This window comes from Felis catus, chromosome A1, assembly GCF_018350175.1.
Source record: "Felis catus isolate Fca126 chromosome A1, F.catus_Fca126_mat1.0, whole genome shotgun sequence".
NCBI classification, from domain to species: Eukaryota; Metazoa; Chordata; class Mammalia; order Carnivora; family Felidae; genus Felis; species Felis catus.
Window position 1 is genome coordinate 80,306,698 of NC_058368.1, and position 23,019 is coordinate 80,329,716.

At 50.7% G+C, this 23,019-nt stretch overlaps 1 protein-coding gene across 4 annotated transcripts in view; it reads right to left on the bottom strand.

The window, feature by feature from the left end:
- Positions 1 to 23,019, bottom strand: part of CARS2 (cysteinyl-tRNA synthetase 2, mitochondrial) — a 44,889-nt gene that overhangs the window by 3,218 nt on the left and 18,652 nt on the right. For all 4 annotated transcript variants that reach the window (XM_019829552.3, XM_019829550.3, XM_011280866.3 and 1 more), the window contains 4 exons: positions 10,931 to 11,064; positions 8,517 to 8,584; positions 1,987 to 2,053; positions 1,304 to 1,442 (listed from right to left, as the gene is read on the bottom strand). In XM_019829552.3, the coding sequence (XP_019685111.2) occupies positions 1,304 to 1,442; positions 1,987 to 2,053; positions 8,517 to 8,584; positions 10,931 to 11,064 (408 nt within the window). The remainder of the gene's footprint in view (positions 1 to 1,303; positions 1,443 to 1,986; positions 2,054 to 8,516; positions 8,585 to 10,930; positions 11,065 to 23,019) is intronic.

Consider the following 23,019-nt stretch of genomic DNA (forward strand, 5'->3'; position numbering starts at 1 on the left):
TGAGCCACACCGGTCTGTGGGCAGCTGGTCAGAACGTCTGGGATCCAATGGCCCCTAGGGCCTGCCCCCACCTCCCCCAGGCTCTGAGTGTGTCCTGCTCCCCACACCTGGCTGCAGCCTCTCCACCTCCGTCCCTCTGCTGTGACAGCCCTGCCAGCCAGTGCAGTCTCCGTGACAGTCCACCTCCTTCCCGCCCCCCCCCCCCCAGCCATGGCAAGGACGTGCAGGTGCCCCTTGGCCCTCCCCTCTCCTGCACGCCTACTGCCTCACACACTGAAGCTTTGTCTGTAAGACGGGCTCCCTGTTGTCCACCATTACTGGACATCCCCCCACTTCCTGCGAACTCCCCGATTTCCAAGCAGGTGGAGCCCCAGGACCCTTTCCGGCATCGTAAGCAGCCCTGAACTGGGGCGGCAAAGCCCCTGGACACTCGCCCCTCTGGTGGGCCTGCGGCCCTGGATGGTGGGGCAGTGGCTGCTCTCCAGCCTGGCCTGAGTGACAGGAAGCGAGGAACAGGCCACAATCAGGGCTCTCTGTCACAAAGCAGAACCCGGCCTCCAGAGTGCCGAATGGCCTCTACCCCCTCCCTCCACCAGGCCCAGTAGTGAGGAGCGCCCAAGGCAAAGAGGGTGTCCACCTGTCCCTTGTACCCGCCATCTAGACGGCTGCCGAGTCTTGCTGATGGCGCCCCCCCCCCCCCCCGGCCTGTCCCAGTGCTCCAGGCTTTGCTGCTTTTTCTCCTAACCAGACAAGCACTTCCCCAGTTTCCTGGGTCTTTCCAGCTCCTTTCCATCTCTGATGTCAATCCCTGGTCTTGTGAACACATCTAACCACTTAACGAAGCAGCAAAACCAGGCGATTTCCACGTGGAGGGTCGGGGGTCCCCCCATGTCTCCTGCTTAATACTTACCTCGGCTGTCCTGTGATCACAGACACCCGCGTGCAACAGCAGGGGGCGGGGGACACGCACTCATGCAGACCGGCAGGTCGACTCCCGATCAGGTCTGAGCTCAGCCACCGAGGCCACCCCCCTCCACTCGGCCTCGCACCCACCAGCCCTACCGAACCACGGAGCGAGGCGCCTGGAACCCCTGTGCGTCACTCACCAGCACACCAGTGAGCGCCCCGTCCGGGCACAGGTGTCACCCACCCCTGCACAGCCGCCCCGAGGGCGTCCTCGTCCCTCCCCAGCAGGACCACCACTCGCCCGAGGCGCCTGCCGCATCAGCCCCCAGAAGCCTCTGCCCTCTCGGCAGCCCCACATTGAGCACCCAGGACCCTGGGGCGGATGGGGGGCACCTACCTCTCCCACAGCAGGCCTTCCCCGACGGGGCCGCACACCAGCTGCCCCTTCATGTAGGCCCGGGCGTCCTCGATGAACGCGGCTGCCGCCAGAAGGAGGTGCTTGGCCTCCAGCATGGTGCCGTCACTATAGTCCACGGCTGCGGAGGGGACACGTGCGGTCACCTGGGGAGCCACTGCACTTTGCAGCCAGAAGTGAAGCAGCAGATGCGGATACCGCCGCCCCCCTGGGACCACGAGGGTCCGCCCCACCCCGGGCCTCCCCACCTTGGAAGACATGGAGAACCACCCCCAGTACGCCTGGCCGAGGGGTTCATTCCTGTGGACAGGAGATCCTGGGCCCCGAACCACTGCTTGGGGGATCAGTCGGCGGTGGGGACACAGGGCTTGTATTTCAGGACAGGCCCTCAAACTCAGCGTTTTACAGTGAGAACGCACTCTCCACCTGGGAGGGGGTCACTGGGGCACCCCATCCAACCCACACAGAGCAGAGCAGGGGCTGACTGGAGAACCCACAGCCTCCAAGACACAAGCTTCTAGAATCTTCTGGCTGAGCGCTGGGCTTGCACTCAGAACCCAAACCCACAGGCACAAGGGCAGCCACACTGACAAGGCTGTGCTTCCTCTCCAGCCTGAGTGTGGGTCCTTCAAGCCACTGGGTTCGGCCCCCAGCCGCGGCCTCACCTGACCTGTAGCTGCTTCGCATGCAGAAGAGCCGGAAGACGTCGGGGGAGAACGTCTTCAGGAAGTCCTGGCAGAGAAATCAGGGAGAACCCGGATATTATAACGTGCGCTATGTCCTTGTGAGCCGACCCCACTTACCAAGGTGTCGGAGTTTTTATGGACAGCTTGGTTTTGTTTCCACCCTATTTGCATGTTCCCTACATGTTTCCCTTCAGACTGCGTCTGCGGGGAAGGCCCCCTGCTCTGCGCTGACGCAGGGGGTCCACACCGATGTTGACCTTGGGAGCCCCTTGCCATGACACGGTCCCGAGAGGATGGGCACAGCTCCAGGCCCCATGATGGCAGGGGTCCCAGGAGCGGAAGCTGCCTGGGACATCAAAACAGGCCAGGACCAGGGTCAGACCGAGGGCAGAGACCAACTCACCCTCCCACAGGCTGTTCCCTGACGCAATGCAGCGAGGCGGGCACCCAGCTCGTGTTCTCAGAGGATACTCTGCCCCTGGTTAAACTGAGGAAAACTAACAACCTGTCATTTAAATTCTTTTTAATTTTTTCTTAATGTTCATTTACTTTTGAGAGAGTGCAGGAGCAGGGGAGGGGCAGAGAGAGAGGGAGACACAGAATCCAAAGCAGGTTCCAGGCTCCCAGCTGTCAGCACAGAACCCAACGCGAGGCTCGAACTCATGAACTGTGAGATCATGACCTGAGCCAAAGTCAGATGCTTAACTCACCGAACCACCCAGATGACCCAAGAACCTGTTGTAGAAGTTGTTAAAACAACCCCAAACCCTGTCTGTGGTGGCCGGTGAGAGGCACTCGGCGACCTCACAAGGCAGGGATGCAAAGACAGGCCACTGGGCACCGCTTGGCCTGCCTGGGACACTCATACCCAGCCCACGGGGGCCCACACCGATGACCAGCAGTGGCCCCGAGGACAGGCCGGCTCCAACGGGACCCTCTGACAACGTGGGGTTTGGGTCAAATGTCCCTGCATCGTGGACTCTGCATGAGCAAAAGGAGACTCTCTCAGCCCTTCTCCCGCTCCACATCTAGCAGTGGCTTCTGGCCTTCCCTTGGCCATAGGGACCCGCATGTCACAGCTGGGGGGGATGCGGTGGCCGGGACCCTGCACGAGGACCGGTGGGCAGCTCCCTGGAGGCAGTGGCAGAGCCTGTCCCCTGGGTTAACATGACCACTGGCCTCCTGGGGCCCGCATGGCAATAACAGGACGCGGCCTTGTGGTGGCTGGGGATGGGGGGTGGATGTAGCCCCTTATATGCTGAGTACTTGCTACACTGCCAATGGCAGAACCTACTGGAAGGCTCCCACGACTTCATCACAAACTGCTAAGCTGCACTGCGTCACAACAGCGTCTGCCCCACCACGGTGACAAAGACATGAGGCACGGAGAGCTGACAAGCGGCCCACATGACACCAGATCCCCGCTCTGCTGCGGGCTCCAAGTTGCGCCCCACTTAGGTCTTACTTCTGGGTCCCTTCCCCACTGCGGTCTGTGAGGCTGTGTGAGCGGGGCGGCTGAGGCACAGGCCCCTGGTGTCACAGCTCCCGTGTGCGGCCCTGGTGGACCCAAGTGCCCGTCTGGATCTGCGCCTGCAGAGCGGGGGCCAGGGGGGCGGGCTTCCCGCGCGGGGTCCCCTCAGCTTGGGGCCATTTCTTGAGAATTCCTTCCCAAAAGCACAGGCTCCACGGCTCTACAGCCGGGTGTGAGCTGCTTCCTTGCTAGCTGGCGTCAGGGGACCCGCGCCGCCCACCCCCCGCCTTCACTTCAGTTCCTTGTTGTTGCTACTGCTGCTTGTGTTCTCTTCCCAAGATGTTGCCAGATGTCGGGTGTGTGCAGTGGGAGTCGTGGGGAGTGGTCTGCAGCAGAGCAAAGCGGTGCATCTCCTGGGTCCCAATACGGCCGCACCCAGAACGCACCTGTTCTGCACACGTCTGTGTTTTCTGTGAACTGGGTACCTTTCCTTCCCTGCTGACTTTATGCTTGTATTTGTGCATTTAGTGAAAACATTTAAAGACTCTGTGGTAATACAGCCATTTTATGTCTGATGAAGCTCTCTGACGTCTCTAAACAAAGACAGCCTCCCTTCCATTTTCGTATATTTCTGGGTAGCTATGTTCTCTATTTCACTCCAAAAAGGGTTTTAAGATGTTAGGATGGTAGGATTTTATTTTTATTTTACTTTACTATTTACTTATATTAGAGAGAGAGAACATGAGCAGGGGAGGGAGCAGAGGAAGAGAGTCTTAAACGGGCTCCATGCTGAGCAGGGCTCAATCCCCCAGCCCTGGGATCATGACCTGAGCCAAAATCAAGAGTCAGACACTCCACCAACTGAGCCACCCAGGTGCCCCTACGATTTTATTTTAAAGGGGTTTTCCTCCCATTCAGAATTTTTACCCCCTTAGGGGGGTGGCGCCTGTAGAGTATAGTACTTTGAGTAGAAATCTGTAGTCTTTCTACAGCATTCAGTCTCTGGGACTAATTCCTGGTAATAACAGAAGGAAAAGGCAACCACATCCAACTACCAAGCAAGGGAAACCATCAACAAAACAGAAAGGCAGCCCACGGAATGGGAGAAAACATTTGCAAACTGTGTATCTGATAAAGAGGTGAGTATCCAAAATCTATGAAGAGCAAAAGACAACCTGATTCAAAAATGGGCAAAAGACATGAATAGACACTTCTCCAGAGAAGACATCCAGATGGCCGACACCTGAAAAGATGCTCATCACTCATCATCGGGGAAATGCAAATCAAAACCACTATGAGACACCACCTCACACCTGTCAGAGTGGCTAAAATCAACAACACAAGAAACGATAGGTGTTGGCGAGGACGTGGAGAAGAAATAGGAACCCTCGTGTACCGTTGGTGGGAACACAGACTGGTGCAGCCACTGAAGACACTGAGAACCACCAAATAATACAATTTAAAGGGTGAATCCTGGGGTGGCTCAGTCAGTTGAGTGTCTGACTCTTGGTTTCAGCTCAGGGCATGATCTCATGGTTTGTGAGTTCAAGCCCCATGTTGTGCTCTGTGCTGACAGTACAGAGCCTGCTTGGGATGTTCTCTCTACCTCTCTGTCCTTCTTCCCCCGTGTGTGCTCTCTTTCTCTAAAATAAATAAAATGAAAAAAAAATGTGAATCCTCTGATGTGTGAATTACATCTCAATAAAGCTGTTCTTAAAAACAAGAATTGCAAGGAAACTTTAACTTCACTCAGTGGTTTTACCATTAATATGACTATTGGTATTAACATTTTAAATATGTCAATTTTAAGAGAAAGCATGAAGTTGATGTGCTGTTGTAAGGAAACAAGATTTTTCATAAAGAGGGAAAAGAGCTAAAACCAGAAAGTCCTATAGCATTGGACTGGATAGTTCACAATGAACTCCAGGGACCAACTACATGCACATGGGTTCATCTCCACCAGCTCTGTCCCCTGAAGAGGCCTGGAAACAATGTCACTCTTGCGGTAGACACACCGAGCATCCAGATCTTGGTTCGAGATTCCATCTTCCCGCAAAGGCAGCGAGCTCCTTGGGGGGAGTGGCAGCACTGCGGCAGGACGCAACGGGAAACAGGGCCAAAAGCCAGGATGCGCGGGGCATTTCCCCCGGAAGAAGGAGCCTCCTCCCCACCCCTCCCCCCTGCCCAGGCCAGAGCTGGAATAATTTCAGCACAAAAAGAATGAAGACTGAATTGATAATACACAGAGTGAAAATAAAAGCTTAATTCCTAGTGGTACCAAAAAAAGAACAGACAAGCCCCTGTCTCTGAAAAGGACTGCCAGCCAGGGAGTGTGACGGGGACAACAGCACAAGATAGCGTGCTCTGCAGGGACCAGAGACATGCATGATGGGGCGAAGCCACCAGAGCATGAGAAAACCACAGACTGGAGGTGGTCTGGGAAGAGGACGCCCCATGCAGACCACCTCGCCAGTTCTCCATGCTCATGAAAGAGAACCTCTCTGTCAGAGGGTCGCCTGGGGGGCTCAGTCAGTGAAGCGTCCGACTTCGGCTCAGGTCATGATCTCACAGTCTGTGAATATGAGCCCCATGTCAGGCTCTGTGCTGACAGCTCGGAGCCTGGAGCCTGCTTCTGATTCTGTGTTGCCCTCTCTCTCTGCCCCTCCCCTGTTCTCTTTCTCTCAAAATAAATAAACTTTAAAAAAGAAAGAAAAAAGGCACCTGGGTGGCTCAGTCAGTTAAGCATCCAACTTCAGCTCAGGTCATGATCTCACAATCTGTGAGTTCGAGCCCCGCATCAGGCTCTGTGCTGACAGCTCAGAGCCCAGAGCCTGCTTCGGATTCTGTGTCTCCCTCTCTCTCTGCCCCTCCCCTGCTCATGCTCTGTCTCTCTCGGTCTCAAAAATAAACAAAAACATTTTTTTAAAAATTTAAAAAATACTAAAAAAATAAAGAAAAAAGAATTTCCACTGGTGGCCATCCCTTACCCGAGCAGTCAAGCCCAGCGTCACCAGCAGGACAGCCTGACGCTGTGGCCCCGGAGGGATGCTGCGTGAAGCCCACAGCACCACGGAGGAAGTTTCCCACCAGAAAGATTGAACCTGAACCGAATCAGGCCTGAGGCCTCGCTTCCAGTTACGAGGAAAGACAGGAAACCACAGATATGCAAAGGACATATGTATGATACAGGACACCACAGACATGCAAAACGTGGGCCATTCACCAAAACTGGCCTCATCCCTTCAAAAAGGTCAACACCACAGGGAGAGGCTGTTGTCGATCAGAAGCCCAAACAACCCAGCCAACCAAACAACAGGAGGATATAATTGCGTGTAAGGAGGGAGGAGCCCCGGTCACCCGCTACGGTGACATGTGAACGCGGTGCCCAGTGAAACAGCCACAACGGGATGAACGCTGTCTGCGCTGGCGCGAGGTCCACGGAACACCCCCATCGTGGGAACAGAAAGCGGATGCGGAATGCCGGGGCCGGGCCGGGCGGGGAGATGCTCAACGGGGAGGGTGTCGGTTGCGCACGATGAAGCGGCAGAGCCGTCCAGCCCGACAGCGAGGGCAGTCAGCACGACCGCGCTGTACCCGCAGACCGGTTACGACGGGAACTCGGTGCCGTGCCTTCCCACCACGGAGCATTTCCCCTGAGCAGCCTGGAAAGACACGGCCCGCAAACGCAGCACGCGAAGGTTCACCGGGTCTTGGCTCTAAGGGACACTGGACACGTGGAAAAGTCAGAACGCAGACTGGGGAACTGGTATTGAGAAGCCACTGCTGACGTGTCACTCTTGTCCTCGGGAGTGCGGGCAGGATGGGGAAGGGTCGTGACGTCTGCGGTGTTGAACGGTTCAACGACAGTGGTGATGAGACACACGTACACCATGCATATGTGCACACACGTGCACACACGCCCACCACTCCCTTAGGTGCAGGAAAAATGATAACTCTTGAACCTGTGTGGTGAGCGTGTAAGTGTGTAACTTTTCTGCAGGAAAACGTGTCTAAGAGTGAATACTCCTGCTAAAGAGGAGTCGATAAAGACGCTTTTATGAGGAGCACCCCCGCTCTGGCTTCCAGCCTGCCCCGTCCACGGGGGGTGCGTTCTGAGGCCCCGTGGACGCCTGGACACGTGATAGCACCGAGCCCCGTGTTTACTGGTCTAACCTATACAAACACGCCTGTGACGACGTTTCCTTGTAACTGAGGCACAGCACGAGATCAACTACAGGACGGCTGTGGCAACTTACTGTGATGTAAGTGCCCGTGGCCTCTGTCTCTGTCGACATACCTTCTGGTCCTATTCTCGCCCCTCTTGTGAGGAAATAAGCATCCCCTGGGATGACAGGAGGGCAGTGGCACAGCGTGAGGCTGTCACTGCCTCTGGACACCGGTGAGTGAGACCGCAGATACAGGGCCGGCTCTATGTAACGTAACTCTGGTGGGGACAGCTCTCCGGGCCGGGTACTCAGGGGACAAAGGTCTGGTAACTGTCCTTGTCACTTCAGTATTTGCCATTACAACCGTGTTTGGCTTCACGGCCCCAAAGACGAAGACCGAAGTGTTTGGAGTGCTCCCGTTGGCTCACTTGCTTTCCACTCGTGTGGACGCCCCCTCCCGCCCCTCTCCCCACGGCACAGTGATGCTTTTCTCAACAGGTGGCTTTCAAAGCCGGCAGGCAGTGAAGCCCCAAAGCCACAGGCCGGCAGGCTGGTGGTGGGACAGGAATAGGGGTAGGTGTGACTCGGGGTTGCGTGCGGGAAGGGGCTCAGGCAAGAAGGTGGCGTGAGTCCCAGCACGCAGGAGGAGCTAGGCAGCATCCATGGGGAGGCCGCCCGGAGAGGGCAGGGGGACGCGGAGGGCACCGCCCCGAGAGGGCACCGGGTGTCAGAGTAGGGCCGCCTCCACCCGCAGACCGCACGTTAAGCTGGGAGGTAGGAGAAACCTGTCGGGGCCACGGGACAAGGGCCTGGAGCACGGGGGTCAGAGACCTGAGGTGGCCCTTCCATACAGGCCAGCGGTGCAGGGTTACCTTAACAGTGATGTAGTTTTTCAGCGATTTGGACATTTTTTCTTCTTTGCCTTTCACGTGCAAATGCCCTGAAACAAAAAACGGTGATTTGTGCCGAATCCGGTGGGAGGAGAAGAGGAGAGGGCTGGTTCTGTCGGAGCGCCAGGCACCACTTCCCGCAACGCTGCGCTGCATCCCCAGCAGGCACACGCCCGCATCTGTGTGGATAGTGTGCCCCCCAGACCCTCGCCCGTGCCCCACCCCCCTCCCCAGACCCTCGCCCACGCTCGGCCCCCCAGGAAAAGGGAACCCACAGCCACGCCTGCTCGAGGTCGTCAGGTCTGCCCCGCCCTGTCCCTCAGATTCCTCACCCCAGGAAAGGACAGAGCCCGGGGCTCTGCAGACCCCGCGCCTGGCAATACGTGCCGGTTTTCGGAGGTTCCAAAGCGCGGGTCTCTGCGAATGATCCGATTGTGTGCTGCGGTGTGCTGGCACGGGCCTCTCAAGGGCCTGGGAGAGTGTGTGAGTGAGTGTGAGTGTGTGAGTGAGTGTGAGTGTGTGAGTGTGTGTGTGTGTGAGTGTGTGTGTGTGTGTGTGTGTGTGTGTGTGTGTGATGGGAGACAAGAGTCCACGTCAGGAGCTTCTCAGTCCCTGCTTTCACACGGTTTCCTTCCGGGGCGGGGGGGGGGGGAGTGGGGGGTGGGGGGTGGGGGGCCTCACCTCTCCCGCAGAAGATGCTTCTGCCTTCTCTGACAGGAGCCTGAGCACAAGGGAGCCCCAAGGCCAGTTTTTCTGAGAGCTGGTTAAAAAGTGTAGCTTCCAAACAACTATGACCTCAAACACATAACGTCATAGAACACATATATACCAAACACAATTAAAACTCTCTTCGGGGCACCTGGCTGACTCAGCTGGAAGGGCATGTGACTTGCTCTCAGAGTGGCAAATTCGGGCCCCTTGTCAGATGTAGAGATTATAACTAAACTTAAACGCTTTTTTATTAGTTTTTTTAACTAAATTTTTTTTTCTCTTCAAGTTTACTTATTTTGAGAGAGAGGGAGCATGCGTGGCGGGGGAGGGGGGCAGAGAAGGAGAGAATCCCAAACAGGATCCGCACTCAGTGCAGAGCCCGACTCGGGGCTCGATCCCACGAACCATAAGATCATGAGCTGAGCCAAAATCAAGAGTCGGGGCGTTCAGCCGACGGGGCCACCCAGGCCCCCCCATTTTTTTTAATTGACAATATTTAGAAAATGAAATACATCCGACTACTCCTCTTCCGTTCACTTACTTCAGAAGAGGGGTGTTAACCCTCCTGTGCATCAGGAGACACCAGTGTCTCTCCAGGACGGGGTGACGGCGGAGTGGCGGAGAACCCGCTGTCTTAATAGTTTGTCACAGTCGTCACAACGCAGCAACGAAAACCCTTTTCTGTTCCCAAACTGGGGGTGAACAGGACCTGCTTCTCTGTGGCCCCCAAACACCTCGTTAGTGACTCCTGGAGGGAAGCAGGAGGGGCGCTGGCCCGCCGTCCCCTCTGGTCCCCGGGCCCACATTCGCTGACGGGCACAGGAGAAAACTAAGTGACCAGGAGCACGACCGTGACGTGTGAACGGGGTGTCAGGCCCCCAGCCAGCTGACCCGGGGTGGGACACGGCCCTTCGGTCCACGGAGGCTCCCTGCCCAACAGGCTCTGCACACATTTACTCGACGTGGGCCTTCCTCTCCAGTCCCCAGGCCAAAGGGAGGCTCTATTTCCCGAGGTTCCTGAAGCCAAGGGTGGGCCCCTGACTGTGGGCTACGCTGGGCTCCGGGGGTCACTTCTGAGGCACCCACCGGGCCGGCCCTGCAGCATCACGGGGCTCCCGTCCCCTCCAGGGAGTCGCCAGCGTGCACACCGCCGGCAGAAATGCAGTTTGGCCCCTGCCGGGTTCTGTTCCGGAGCGGGTACCATACAGCTCACCAGCCCCACTTCTGCATTTCCTCCGCACGCTCCTCCAAGGAGGTGCAGAAACGGGCTTGGGGTCGCAGAGACCCACGACGGCTGTTCCAGGGCACAGCGGCAGACGTGGCGGCGACTGTGGGGGCAGTCGTTGTCCACCGGAAAACGTGGCAGTGGACACGCTTTGGGCCAAGCAGCCTCAGGGCTTACAGTCACGGACGCCAGCGTGAGTGAGGCCTGGCCTCGTGCGCCAGCCAGCAGAGTGCCTCTGCCAGCGCTGCCCCGGTGATGGAGCACATTCTGCACGCACTAGTCAGCCCTCCCGCCCTCGTAACTCCAGTCCCATCCAAGGAAGTTCACATCCGGCGGACTTAAACTCCAACACCTCGACGGAGGACGGGTTCTTCCCCTGCGCACCGAGCTATGTCTTTCCAATTGTGACAGAAGCGACAGCACCGAAATAGAGCACAGTCAACCTGAAGTCACGACTTACCAGAATGCAGAAAATAATTTCCCCACTGCCTGCACTGATGGAAGGCCTCGCACTGGGCGATTTCGTTCTCGTGATGCGGGAAAGCTAAGTCCATCCCGCCCGAGTGGATGTCCAGCCGGCTTCCAAACACCAAGCTGCAGGACAGCGCAGAGCGGGGGGTCAGTTCAAACAGCATGCGTCTCCAGACCCCGTCTGGCGGCCAGCCCTCCTGGCCTTTGTGCAAGGATCAAATGGATCTCAATTTAAAATCAGTATGTGTGATCATTTAGCTGATGCAAAAGGGAGAAACTGAAATTCTGTTTTTACTTCATAAATCCCTGATTCATAGTTTTACATCCTAGTAAAGAGGGTTAATTCTCCTTGTTCTGGATACAATATACTGTTTTTATTATTTTTTTTAACGTTTATTTATTTATGAGACAGAGAGAGAGACAGAGCACAAGCGGGGGAGGGGCAGAGAGAGAGGGAGACACAGAATCCGAACAGGCTCCAGGCTCCGAGCTGTCAGCACAGAGCCCGACGAGGGGCTCAAACCCACTAACTGTGAGATGACCTGAGCCGAAGTTGGATGGTCAACCGACTGAGTCACCCAGATGCCCCAGAGAAGAATGTCTTTCAAATGGAAAATACCTACAATATTCACCTATAATATACAGTTTTTAAAAACAACAAAATTATGTTTTCTTCTTCAACAGGTAGAGTTGAGTGGTTTTCCAACTTTAACAAAAGAGAACTATAAAATCAAGAGAATTCTTGTCATGGCTTTTGAAAATGTACCTATTTAGTGATCACTTATAAATAACAACAAGGTAACTAAATTCAAAGCAATGCACTTCAGCTGCCGGCACGTCTGCTTCGTCTGATTCTGTGGCGTTCCCGGAAAACCTCACATCCCACAAAACTGCACCCTAAAACCTACAGGGCTGCTGGGGGCCACGGAGCTGGCTCTGTCCCCAGAGCACCTGGGAAGCAACAGGCACCACCACCTACAGGCCAGGCTGAGCAGGACGCTTCGGACGACACGGAGACGCGCTGTCAGCATGGGGGGAACGCGGGCCTGTGGGCAGATGCAGCCACCTGTCCCCTCCCCATCCCAGAGCTCAGAGGGGCTGCGGGTGCAGACACTGTGGTTAAAAAAGACATTTCCAAAGAGGCCATAGCCTCGCTGAGCTCCCTCTGCTGAAAGCCGACTCTTCTCCCACCAGGCCGGCTCTGGAAAGACCACGTCCACGCTGGCCACAGAGACTCCAGGCGTGGCAAAAACCTGCCAGCCCATTCTTGTACATCCTTGGTGACGGGCTTAGAGAGTCTCGGAGTCCTGGTTCAAACACCGCACAGGGGGCATGAGGCAGGAGGGGCAGGACTAGGGAGGAGAGCAACAGAGGCTCCTTTCTATTTATAATGAGTGATTCGTTCTTACAAGGATCAGAGACAAAGCTGACAGCATGAGGGTTTAACAAAGCTAAACGGGGGAGGGGGTGCCGGGCTGGCTCTGCAGCCCTTGGTCTCAGGGTTGTGAGTTCAAGCCCCACGTTGGGCGTGGAGGTTACTTAAAAAAAATAATAAAGCTACACTGTGGATCCTTGCATTAGTTTCTATCCTTGTCCATATGTTAGACCTGTTTCAATATAAGAGAACCCCGAGGAGTCTATGTTCATTAGATTTCAACAAAAATATTTAATGGGAACATTAATTTGAAATTTAGTTCATTTTTTCTACTACTTTAGAGAAATTGTTCGAATCTACAAATAAGTATCTTTTTACAACCTAATATGCAGCCCACGTTGCTCTTAAATCAAAAGCATTTATATATACACCTAAGTGTATACAGTAGGACTGACAGTACGGTAGTTTGTTAACAAAAAGTTGGGCCTGGAACTCCTGGATGCGTTTCCAGAAGAGTCATGTGGACATCATCACAGGTGAGGACAGGAGGGGAGGCGCAGTGGAAAAGCATCCCTTCTAGGCCATCAGTGGAACGAACGCAACTTGGATCGGCGGGTCCCGGAGGACGTGGGCCTCCCACCCGGTGGAACGGAAAGAGCGTCCCCGGACAAGGAAGCCAGTCTGGGGTCAGGGGCTGGGGCAGAGCGCTGTCTTGGGGCATTACTCGCCCGACGTGTGCGCTTAGACTTGGCCAGCAAATAGCACCACACGGTGACCAACTCGAGAGGGCTGGGTTTGCTGGTCTTCAAGTTTGGGCGTAGCCGGCACTTTGACATGTTTGCCTTAATTGTATTTTATGTTTCTTTTTTTTAATATTCTTTTTTAAATTCTTTTTTTTAATGTTTATTTTTGAGACAGAGACAGAGTGTGAGCAGGGGAGGGGCAGAGAGAGAGAGGGAGACACAGAATCCAAAGCAGGCTCCAGGCTCCGAGCTGTCAGCACAGAGCCCGACGCGGAGCTCGAACTCACGAACCGCGACATCATGACCTGAGCTGAAGTTGGACACTTAACTGACTGAGCCACCCAGGTGCCCCTATGTTTCTAATCTTTAAAACTGCTTATTATAATAAACATCTGTGATGAAGGCAAACACATCAAATGTCTGAAAATCATGGGTTCCTAACGGTACTAAAAAGCCCCTCACCTCCAGAAACAGGAAATAAATAGTGTTACTCACTGCAGGCTACTCACTGCAGGTATTTATAAGAACAAAACACTGGGAACTGAACGCTCATCCATAGGGTCCCAGCTAGCTGAATGGTGCACCTTCACAGCACAGCGCCATGGAGCTGAGGCACAATGACAGGTTTCAAGAACCACACAGGCGGTTCCCGGACACAGTGCAGAGGGAGAAAAAGATATTGCTGGCAACCCAGGAGATTCCCGCAGGCTCGGTTCCAGACCACCGCAGTAACGCAAGTATCACAAGCCAGTCAGATGAACTTTTTGGTTTCCCAGTGTATATAAATGTTCACACTACACTGTCGGCTATTAAGTGTGCAACAGCATTCTGTCTACAAAACGCCGTACACACCCTAATGAAAAGATACTTTATTGCTTGAAAATGCAAACCAGGGGCGCCTGGGTGGCTCAGTCAGTTAAGGCTCTGACTTTGGCTCAGGTCATGATCTTGCACTCTGTGAGCTTGAGTCCCACATCGGGCTCTGTGCTGACAGCTCGGAGCCTGGAGCCTGCTTCGGATTCTGTGTCTCCTTCTCTCTCTGCCCCTCCACCTCTCATGCTCTCTCTCGCTGTCTCTCTCTCACTCAAAAATAAATAAACATTAAAAAAAAAAAAAAGAAAAGAAAATGCAAACCACCACGTGAACTTTCAGTGGCTGGTAATCTTTTTGCCGGTGGAGAGTCCTGTCTGATGGTGGTGGCCGCTGACTCATCAGGGCTGTGACTGATGAAGGCTGGGGTGGCCGTGGTGGTTTCTTAAAATAAGACAACACTTAAGTTTGCCGCATCGATGGACTCTCCCATCCATGAATGATTTCTGTTTTAGGCAAAGCTTTTGATAGCATTTTACCCATAGAACTTCTTTCAAAATTCTCTCAGACCCTACCGCAGTTTTTTCAACTGAGTTTATGACACAGTCTTGTAGCTTTCATAAATGACTGTTGTCATTTCACCAGTCTCCATGGCGTCTCCACCAGGAATCTCAAGAAAGCACTTTCTTTGCTCATCCTTAAGAAGCAACTCCTCAACCGTTCAAGTTTTACCCTGAGATGCAGCCATTCAGTCGTGTCTTCAGCCCCCACTTCTGAGTCTAGTTGTCTTGCTGTTTCCACCACAGCTGCAGGGACTGCCTCCCCGGAAGTCTCGAGCCCCTCAAGCTCTTCCATGATGTTGGATCGGCGTCTTCCAAACTCCTACTCATGTTGATATGTGACCTCTTTCCATGAATCACAAATGTTCCCGGTGGCATCTAGAATGGGGAATTCTTTCCAGAAGGTTTTCAGTTTACTTTTCCCAGATCCACCAGAGGAATCACTTTCTGCTGCAGCTATAGCCTGACAAAATGTGCTTTTTAAATATTAAGACTTGAACGTTGAAATTACTCCTTGATCCACGGGCCGTAGAATGAATGGGTGCTGGGTTAACGGGCAGGAACACAGCGCTAAACTTGTGCAGCTCCATCAGAGCTCTTGGGTGACCAGGTGTGTTGTCAACGAGCAGTTTCAAAAGTCATCTTTCTCGGGGCGCCTGGGTGGCTCATTCGATTGAGCGGCCGACTTTGGCTCAGGTCATGATCTCGCGGTCTGTGAGTTCGAGCCCCGCGTCGGGCTCTGTGCTGACAGCTCAGAGCCTGGAGCCTGTTTCAGATTCTGTGTCTCCCTCTCTCTCTGCCCCTCCCCCGCTCATGCTCTGTCTCTCTCTGTCTCAAAAATAAATAAATGTTAAAAAAAAAAAAAAACATTTAAAAGTAATCTTTTTCTCTGAGGAGCAGGTCTCAAGAGCGGGCTTACAACATTCAGGAAACCACGTTGTAAACAGATGGGCTGTCACCTGGGCTTTGTTTTTCACTTGCAGAACACAGAATAGATTCAGTGTTAATTCTTAAGGGCCCTAGGATTTGTGGAATGGTAAATGAGTACTGGCTTCAACTTAAAGTCACCAGCCGCCTGCATTAGCCCCTAAAAGGGCGTCAGTCTGTCCTTTGAAGCTTTGAAGCAAGGCATTGACTACTTTTTTCCAGCTGTGAAGTCCGAGATGGCATCTTCTTCTGACAGAAAGGTGTTCTGTCTACACTGAGAATCTGTGGTTTAACGTAGCCCCTTCATTCACTGTCTTAGCTAGATCTTCTGGACAGCTCGCTGCAGCTTCTGGGTCGGCGCTCGCTTCGCCACCTTGCGCTTTTTACAGAAACAGCTTCTTTCCTTAAAGCTCGGGAACCAACCCCTGCCAGCTTCAGACTTTCCTTCTGCAGCTTCCCCAACTCCCTCAGCCTTCACAGCATTAAAGAGAGTCAGGGCCTCGCTCCAGAGTAGGCTTGGTTTAAGGGAATGTTGTGGCTGGTGTGATCTTCTATCCAGATGACTAAAACTTTCTCCATATCAGTGGAAAAGCTGTTTCACTTTCTTCTCATTCACGTGGTTACCGCAATACCACTTTTCATCTCCTTCAAGAACTTTTCCTCTACATTCACAAGGCAGCTAATTGTTCAGCACGAGAGGTCCAGCTTTTGGCCTGTCTTGAGTCTTGACAAGCCTTCCTCACTGCGCTTAAGCATTTCTAGCTTTTGATTTCAAGTAAGAGACATGGGGCGCTTGGGTGGCTCAGTTGGTAAGCGTCCGACTTCAGCTCAGGTCACGATCTCGTGGTTCGTGGGTTCGAGCCCCGCACTGGACTCTGTGCTGACAGTTCAGAGCCTGCTTTGGATTCTGGGTCTCCCTCTCTCTCTCCCCCTCCCCCACCCATGCTCTGTCTCTCAAACATAGATAAAACGTTAAAAAAAATTTTAAGTGGCAAACGTGTGACTCTCCCTTTCACTTGAACACTTAGAGGCTACTGTGGGCTTATCAGTGGCCTAATTTCAACACCGTTGTGTCTCAGGGAATAGGGAGGCCCGAGAAGAGGGAGACAGATGGGGCAACAGCCAGTTGGCAGAGCAGTCAGAACACACACGTGTCAATTAAGTTCGCCGTCTTACCCGGCGGGGGTCACGTGCCCCCAGACAATCACAACAGCAGCACCAAATATCACTGATCACAGATCACTATACCAACTATAACGATAATAAAAAAGCTTGAACTATGGCAAGAATCACCAAAATGTGACAGAGGGAGACAGAGTGAGCAACTGCTACTGATGCCAACTGACCTGCTCCACACAGGGTTGCCACAGACCTTCAGTCTGTAAACAGCAGCGTCTACAAAGCACAGTAAAATGAGGCGCGCCTGTACAAGAGAGCACATGCGGTGTGCCGCCTACCGTGTGCCCCACCACACACACACACACACACACACACACACACACACACACACAAAGGGGCATCTCGCTACCGACAGAACCATGGGAAGTCAGAGGACCCGTCTACAGAGATCTAAGGTGGAGGATGCCTCACAAAACCAGAAGAAAGTTGTTTCACAGAAGCCAAGGAAAGGGCAGGTGTATTGACCGCCAGTCACTGACCAGCTGGTGGTGGGGGTCACTGCTGACCTCAGGAGACCTCAGGAGTCAGTGGGGATGCCTGGAGACAACAGCAGGTCAAATGCAGATGGTAAGATGAGAAGCAGACGGGGCACCTGAGTGGCTCAGTCAGTTAAGCGTCCTGACTTTTGACTCTGCCTCAGGTTATGTTCTCGTGATTTGTGAGTTCAAGCCCTGCACTGGGCTCCACGCTGTCGGAGCCTATTTGGGACTCTTCCCCTCCCTCTCTCTGCCCCACCCCTGCTCATTCTCTCTCTCTCTCTAAAAAAAAAAAAAAAAAAAAAGCAGAATCTGGAGATTCTGGAGATTCCTGCAAATCTGGAACTGAGATCACAAAAACATCTGTTCGTGGAGATCCCCAAGACAGAAACATCCAGTACTTGGTGCTGCCCAGGAAGAGCTGGGAGAGTGGGCAGACTGAAGACTGAGGAGCCAGGAAAGGGGAAGCTGGGGTGGTGCCTGAGGGGTCCGATCCAGAACCATCTCTGGGGAGCGGGTTGGTAACCAAGAGCAAGTAAGAGGAAGGTGGTCTAGGGAGAGGCTGGGAAGACGGTGGAATAGGAGGATCCTAAGCTCATGTTGTCCCACAGATACAACTAGAAAACACTCACATCAGCAGAAATGACCCAGAAAATGACCCAAAGACTCCCAGAACAAACTCCACAGCTAAAGGTAGAGGAGAGGCCACATCAAAGAGGGGTGGGCAGGGCAAAGATGCAGTCAGGAGCTAAAATGGCCCCGGCTGACCACAGTCGGGAGGGAGCCAGGGGCAGGCAGGAGGGCAAGAAACAGACTCTCATGCCGGGGAGCCCCCATGGGGGAGATGAATCCCCACAGCATTTGGCTTTGAAAGTGAGAGAGGCCGAATTTCATGAGTTCTTACAACCAGCAGGAATTAAAAACCTAGAATTAAAAAAAAATCAGCAGTTAGGCTCTGGGAGAGCCAGGAGGGCATTAGGAAGCTGAGTGTCTGCCCTTAAAGAGAGATCACAACAAACAGCCTGCACATGTCCTAACTCCAAAGCAGCAGTTTGAAAAAAGCCTGGGGCATACAGGAGGGACAGCTATTTACTCATCTCAGACGTATCTGGAGAGGCAGGGATCATAGGGAGATCCCTCCAGAAACAAAGGCCATGGAAGACACCATTTCCCTCCCTTGCCCCTCAGCATAAACACACAGTCACCTGTGGAAACCAGCACTGCACTGACATGACCTAAATTGCTTATATTGCCCCCCCACCCCATGCTTGACTCAGCCCCAGTGCTGCGGTCCCCTTCCCCAGAAGACTGACCCAAAGCTCACCAACACCGAATGTCCCAACCCACATATTTTGTGGGGCCTCGATCCCGGTGGGGTGGCTGGTCACCTCCCAGGGAGGACACACAAACCTTATTAAAACTGCACCCCCCTTCCCGTGCACACTTCGCAGAGCAGCCCCAGCCACCCTGTTTCCACAGCAGCTTGGCATCCCCCGTGGAAAAGGACCAGTGCCCCTTGTTAAAAGTCAGGCATACCGACTTTTAAAAGTTAAAAGTGCATACCGCCCACTACTTTCAAGAGCAAGAGACATAGCTGACTTTCCCAACACCTAGAAACAGAGAGTTGATATAATGAGACAGAGGGGTATGTCCGAAATGAAAGAGCAGGATAAAACCGCAAGATACCCGAGTGAAACAGAGGTAAGTACTATATCTGAAAGAGAATTTAAAGTAGTGATTGTAAAGATACTCACTGGATTTGAGAAAAGAGTGGAGGATGTCAGTGAGGCCCTTAACAGAAAGATTAAACAACCAACCAAACAAAAACAGTGATGAAGAACACAATACGTGAAACTAAAAATACACTGGGTGGAATAAACAGCAGGCTAGAGGAAGCAGAGGAGCTAATTAATGACCCGGAAGACAGAGCAACAGAAAGTAATCAAACTGAGCTGGTGAGAGAAAAAAAAAAAAAAATTCAAAATGAGGATAAACTTTGGGAACTCAGCAACCCTGTCAAGTGTAATAATAAGCACGTTATAGGGATTCCAGAATAAGAGAAAAGGGGACAGAAAATTTATCTGAAGAAATAATAGCTGAAAATTTCCCTCCTCTGGGGAAGGAACCAGATATCTGGATCCAGGAGGCACAGAAATCCCCCAAGGAAAGTAACCCAAGGGGGTCCACACCAAGATACAGAATAATCAAAATGGCAAAATATAGTGATAAAAAAATTAAAACAGCAAGAGAAGACAGTTACATACAAGGGAAACCCCATAAGGCTATCAGCGAATTTTTCAGAACAGCAGAAACTCTGCAGGCCAGAGAGGCATAATATATTCAAAGTACTGAAAGAAAAAAATCTGCATCCAAGAATACTCTATCTGGCAAGGCTATCACTTATAAAAGGAGAGATGAAGAGTTTCTTGGACAAAAACTAAAGGAATTCATAACCACTAAACCAAACCTGTAAGAAATGTTAAAGGGGACTCTCTGAGTAGAAAGGAAAGACCAAACTAAGAGTATGAAAATGAAAAAACACAAAAGCAGTAAAAATAAGTATATCTATAAAAAATCAGTCAAAGGACTTACAAAATAAAAGGACGTAAAGTATGACACCATATACCTAAAACATGGTTAAGAGTAAAAAATTGGTTAAAGCTTAAGTGATCATTAACCTCATATAGACTGCTATATACAGGAGACAATATAAACAAACCTAGAGGTAACCACAAATCAAAAACCAATAATAGATTGCAAAAAAATAAAGAGAAAGAAATTCAAATATATCACTAAAGAGCACCAGCAAACCATGAAAGAGAAGACAGGAGCAGAGAAAAACTACGAAAACAACCACAAAACAAGTAACAAAATGACAATAAATACGAATCTATCAAGAATTACTTTGAATGTAAACTAAATGCTACAATCAAAAGACATAAGGTGATAGTGGATAAAAAGATAAGACTCATCTATATATGATGCCTACAAGAAACTCATTTCAAATCTTTTTTTATTTTTTATTTATTTTTTTTATTTCAGAGAAAGAGAGAGCATCCCTGTGTTGAGCATGGAGCCTGATGTGAGGCTCAATCCCATGACCCTGGGGTCATAACCTGAGCCAAAATCAAGTTGGACGCTCAACCGAGTGAACCACCCAGGCACCCCAAGACTCATTTCAGACGAAAGTGAGGGAATGGAGAAACATTTATAATACAAACAGATGTCAAAAGACAGCCAGGTAGGAATACTTATGCTAGACAAAAAAGACTTTAAAACAAAGACTGGAACAACAGACAAAGAACACTATATAATAATGAAGGAGACGATCCAACAAGAAGATATAGTCACTGTAAATATTTATGAACCCAACACGGGACCACCCAAATACATACAACAGTTAGTAACAAACATAAAGGAGCTAATTGATAGTAACACAATAATAGGGGACTTTAACACCCCTCTCATTTCAATGGACCAGATGGATTTAACAGATATATTCACAACATTCCATCTTAAAACAGAATACACATTCTTTTCAAGTGCACATAGAACATTCTCCAGAGGAGTTCACACATTAGGCCACAAAATGAATCTCTACAAATTGAATAAGATCAAAGTCATACCATGTATCTTTTCTGACCACAACACTATGAAACTAGAAATCAACCACAAGAAAAAAATCTGGGAAAACTACAAATACAGGGAGATTGAATAACATGCTATTGGGGCGCCTGGGTGGCGCAGTCGGTTAAGCGTCCGGCTTCAGCCAGGTCACGATCTCGCGGTCCGTGAGTTCGAGCCCCGCGTCAGGCTCTGGGCTGATGGCTCAGAGCCTGGAGCCTGTTTCCGATTCTGTGTCTCCCTCTCTCTCTGCCCCTCCCCCGTTCATGCTCTGTCTCTCTCTGTCCCAAAAATAAATAAACGTTGAAAAAAAAAATTTGAATAACATGCTATTAAATAATGAATGGATCAACTAAGAAATCAATGACATTACATGGAAACAAATGAAAATGAAAACACAATGGTTCACACGTTTTAGAATGCAGCAAAAGTGGTTCTAAGAGGGAAGTCTATAGCAACACAAGCCTACCTCAAGAAGCAAGAAAAAATCTCAATGAACAACCTAACCTTACACATAAAGGAGCTAGAAAAAGAACAAGCAAAACCTCAAACCAGCAGAAGGAAGGAAACAATAAAGATTAGAGCAGAAATAAATGATATACAAACTAAAAAACAAAACCAACCAACCAAACAACAACAACAAAAAAACACACACAAGAGAACACATCAATGAAACCAGGGGCTGGTTCTTTGAAAAGATCAGAAAAATTGACAGACCTCTGGCCAGACTCATCAAAAAAACAAAACTGGCTGGCTCAGTTGGTAGAGCACGCAACTCTTGATTTGGGGGGTTGTGAGTTTAAGCCCCACACTGGGCATAGAACTTACTTAAAAAGAGAGACATTCCATGCTCATGGATTGGAAGAACAAATGTTAAAATGTCCATACTATCTAAAGTAATCTATACATTTATTGTAACCCCTATCAAAATACCAACAGCATTTTTCACAGAGCTAGAACAAACAATTCTAGAATTTGTATGGAACCACAAAAGACCCCAAACAACCAAAGCAATCTCAAAAAAGAAAAAACTGGAGATATCACAATTGTAGACTGTGTTAGTAATGAAAACAGCATAGTACTGGTGAAAACAGACATCATAGATCAATGCAACAGAATGGAAAACCCAGAAATAAACCCACAACTCTATGGTCAATTTTCAACACAGAAGACAGGAATATGCAAGAAAAAGACAGTCTCTTCAACAAATGGTGTTGGGAAAACTGGACAGCTACATACAAAAGAATGAAACAACCACTTTCTTATACCATCCACAAAAATAAACTCAAAATGGATGATGGTTCTAAATGTGGGACCTGAAACCGTAATGATCCTTCTAGAGAGCACAGGCAGTGATCTGACATCAGCCGTAGCAACATCTTTCTGAATATGTCTCCTGAGACAAGGGAAATAAAGTCAAAAATAAACTATTAGGACTTCATCAAAATAAAAAGCTTCCATACAGCAAAGGAAACAATCAACAAAACTAAAAGAAAACATACTGAATGGGGGAAGATATCTGCAAATGACATATCAGATAAAGGGCTAGTGTCTAAAATACATAAAGAACTAAACAACTCAGGGATGCCTGGGTTGCTCAGTCTGTTAAGCGTCTGACTCCTGATCTCAGTTCAAGTCTTCATCTCAGGATCATAAGTTCAAGCCCTGTGTTGGGCTCCATGCTGGGTGTGAAGTCTACTTGAAAGAGGGAGGGAGGGAGGAAGGAAGGAAAAAGTATGGATACAAATCAACACAAAACCACCCAAATAATCCAATGAAAAATGGGCCAAAGTGAACAGACATTTCTCCAAAGACATCCAAATGGCCAACAGACACATGAAAAGATGCTCAACATCATTCATCATCAGGGAAATACAAATCAAAACTATGAGATTACCTCACACCTGTCAGAATGGCTAAAATCATCAATACAACAAACAACCAGTGTTGGCGAGAAGGTGGAGAAAAAGGGACCCTCATGTGCTGTTGGTGGGAATGCAAACTGGTGCAGCCACTGTGGAAAATAGTATGGAGGCTCCTCAAAAAGTTAAAAATAGACCTACCCTTGGATCCAGTCATCAGACTTCTGGGTATTTACCCCCAAAATACAAAAACACTAATTCAAAAAGATACATGCACTCCTATGTTTATTCAGCATTATTCATAAGAGCTAAACTATGGAAGCGGCCCTAGTGTGCATCAATAGATGAATGGATAAGGAAAGTGTTTTGTACATAGATACATACATATGTACACCCATACATATATATATACTCATACATACAGACACACACACACACGACAGAATAGTATTCAGCCAATGAATAAATCTTGCCATTTGCAACAATATGGATGGATCTAGACAGCGTAATAAAGGCTAGCAA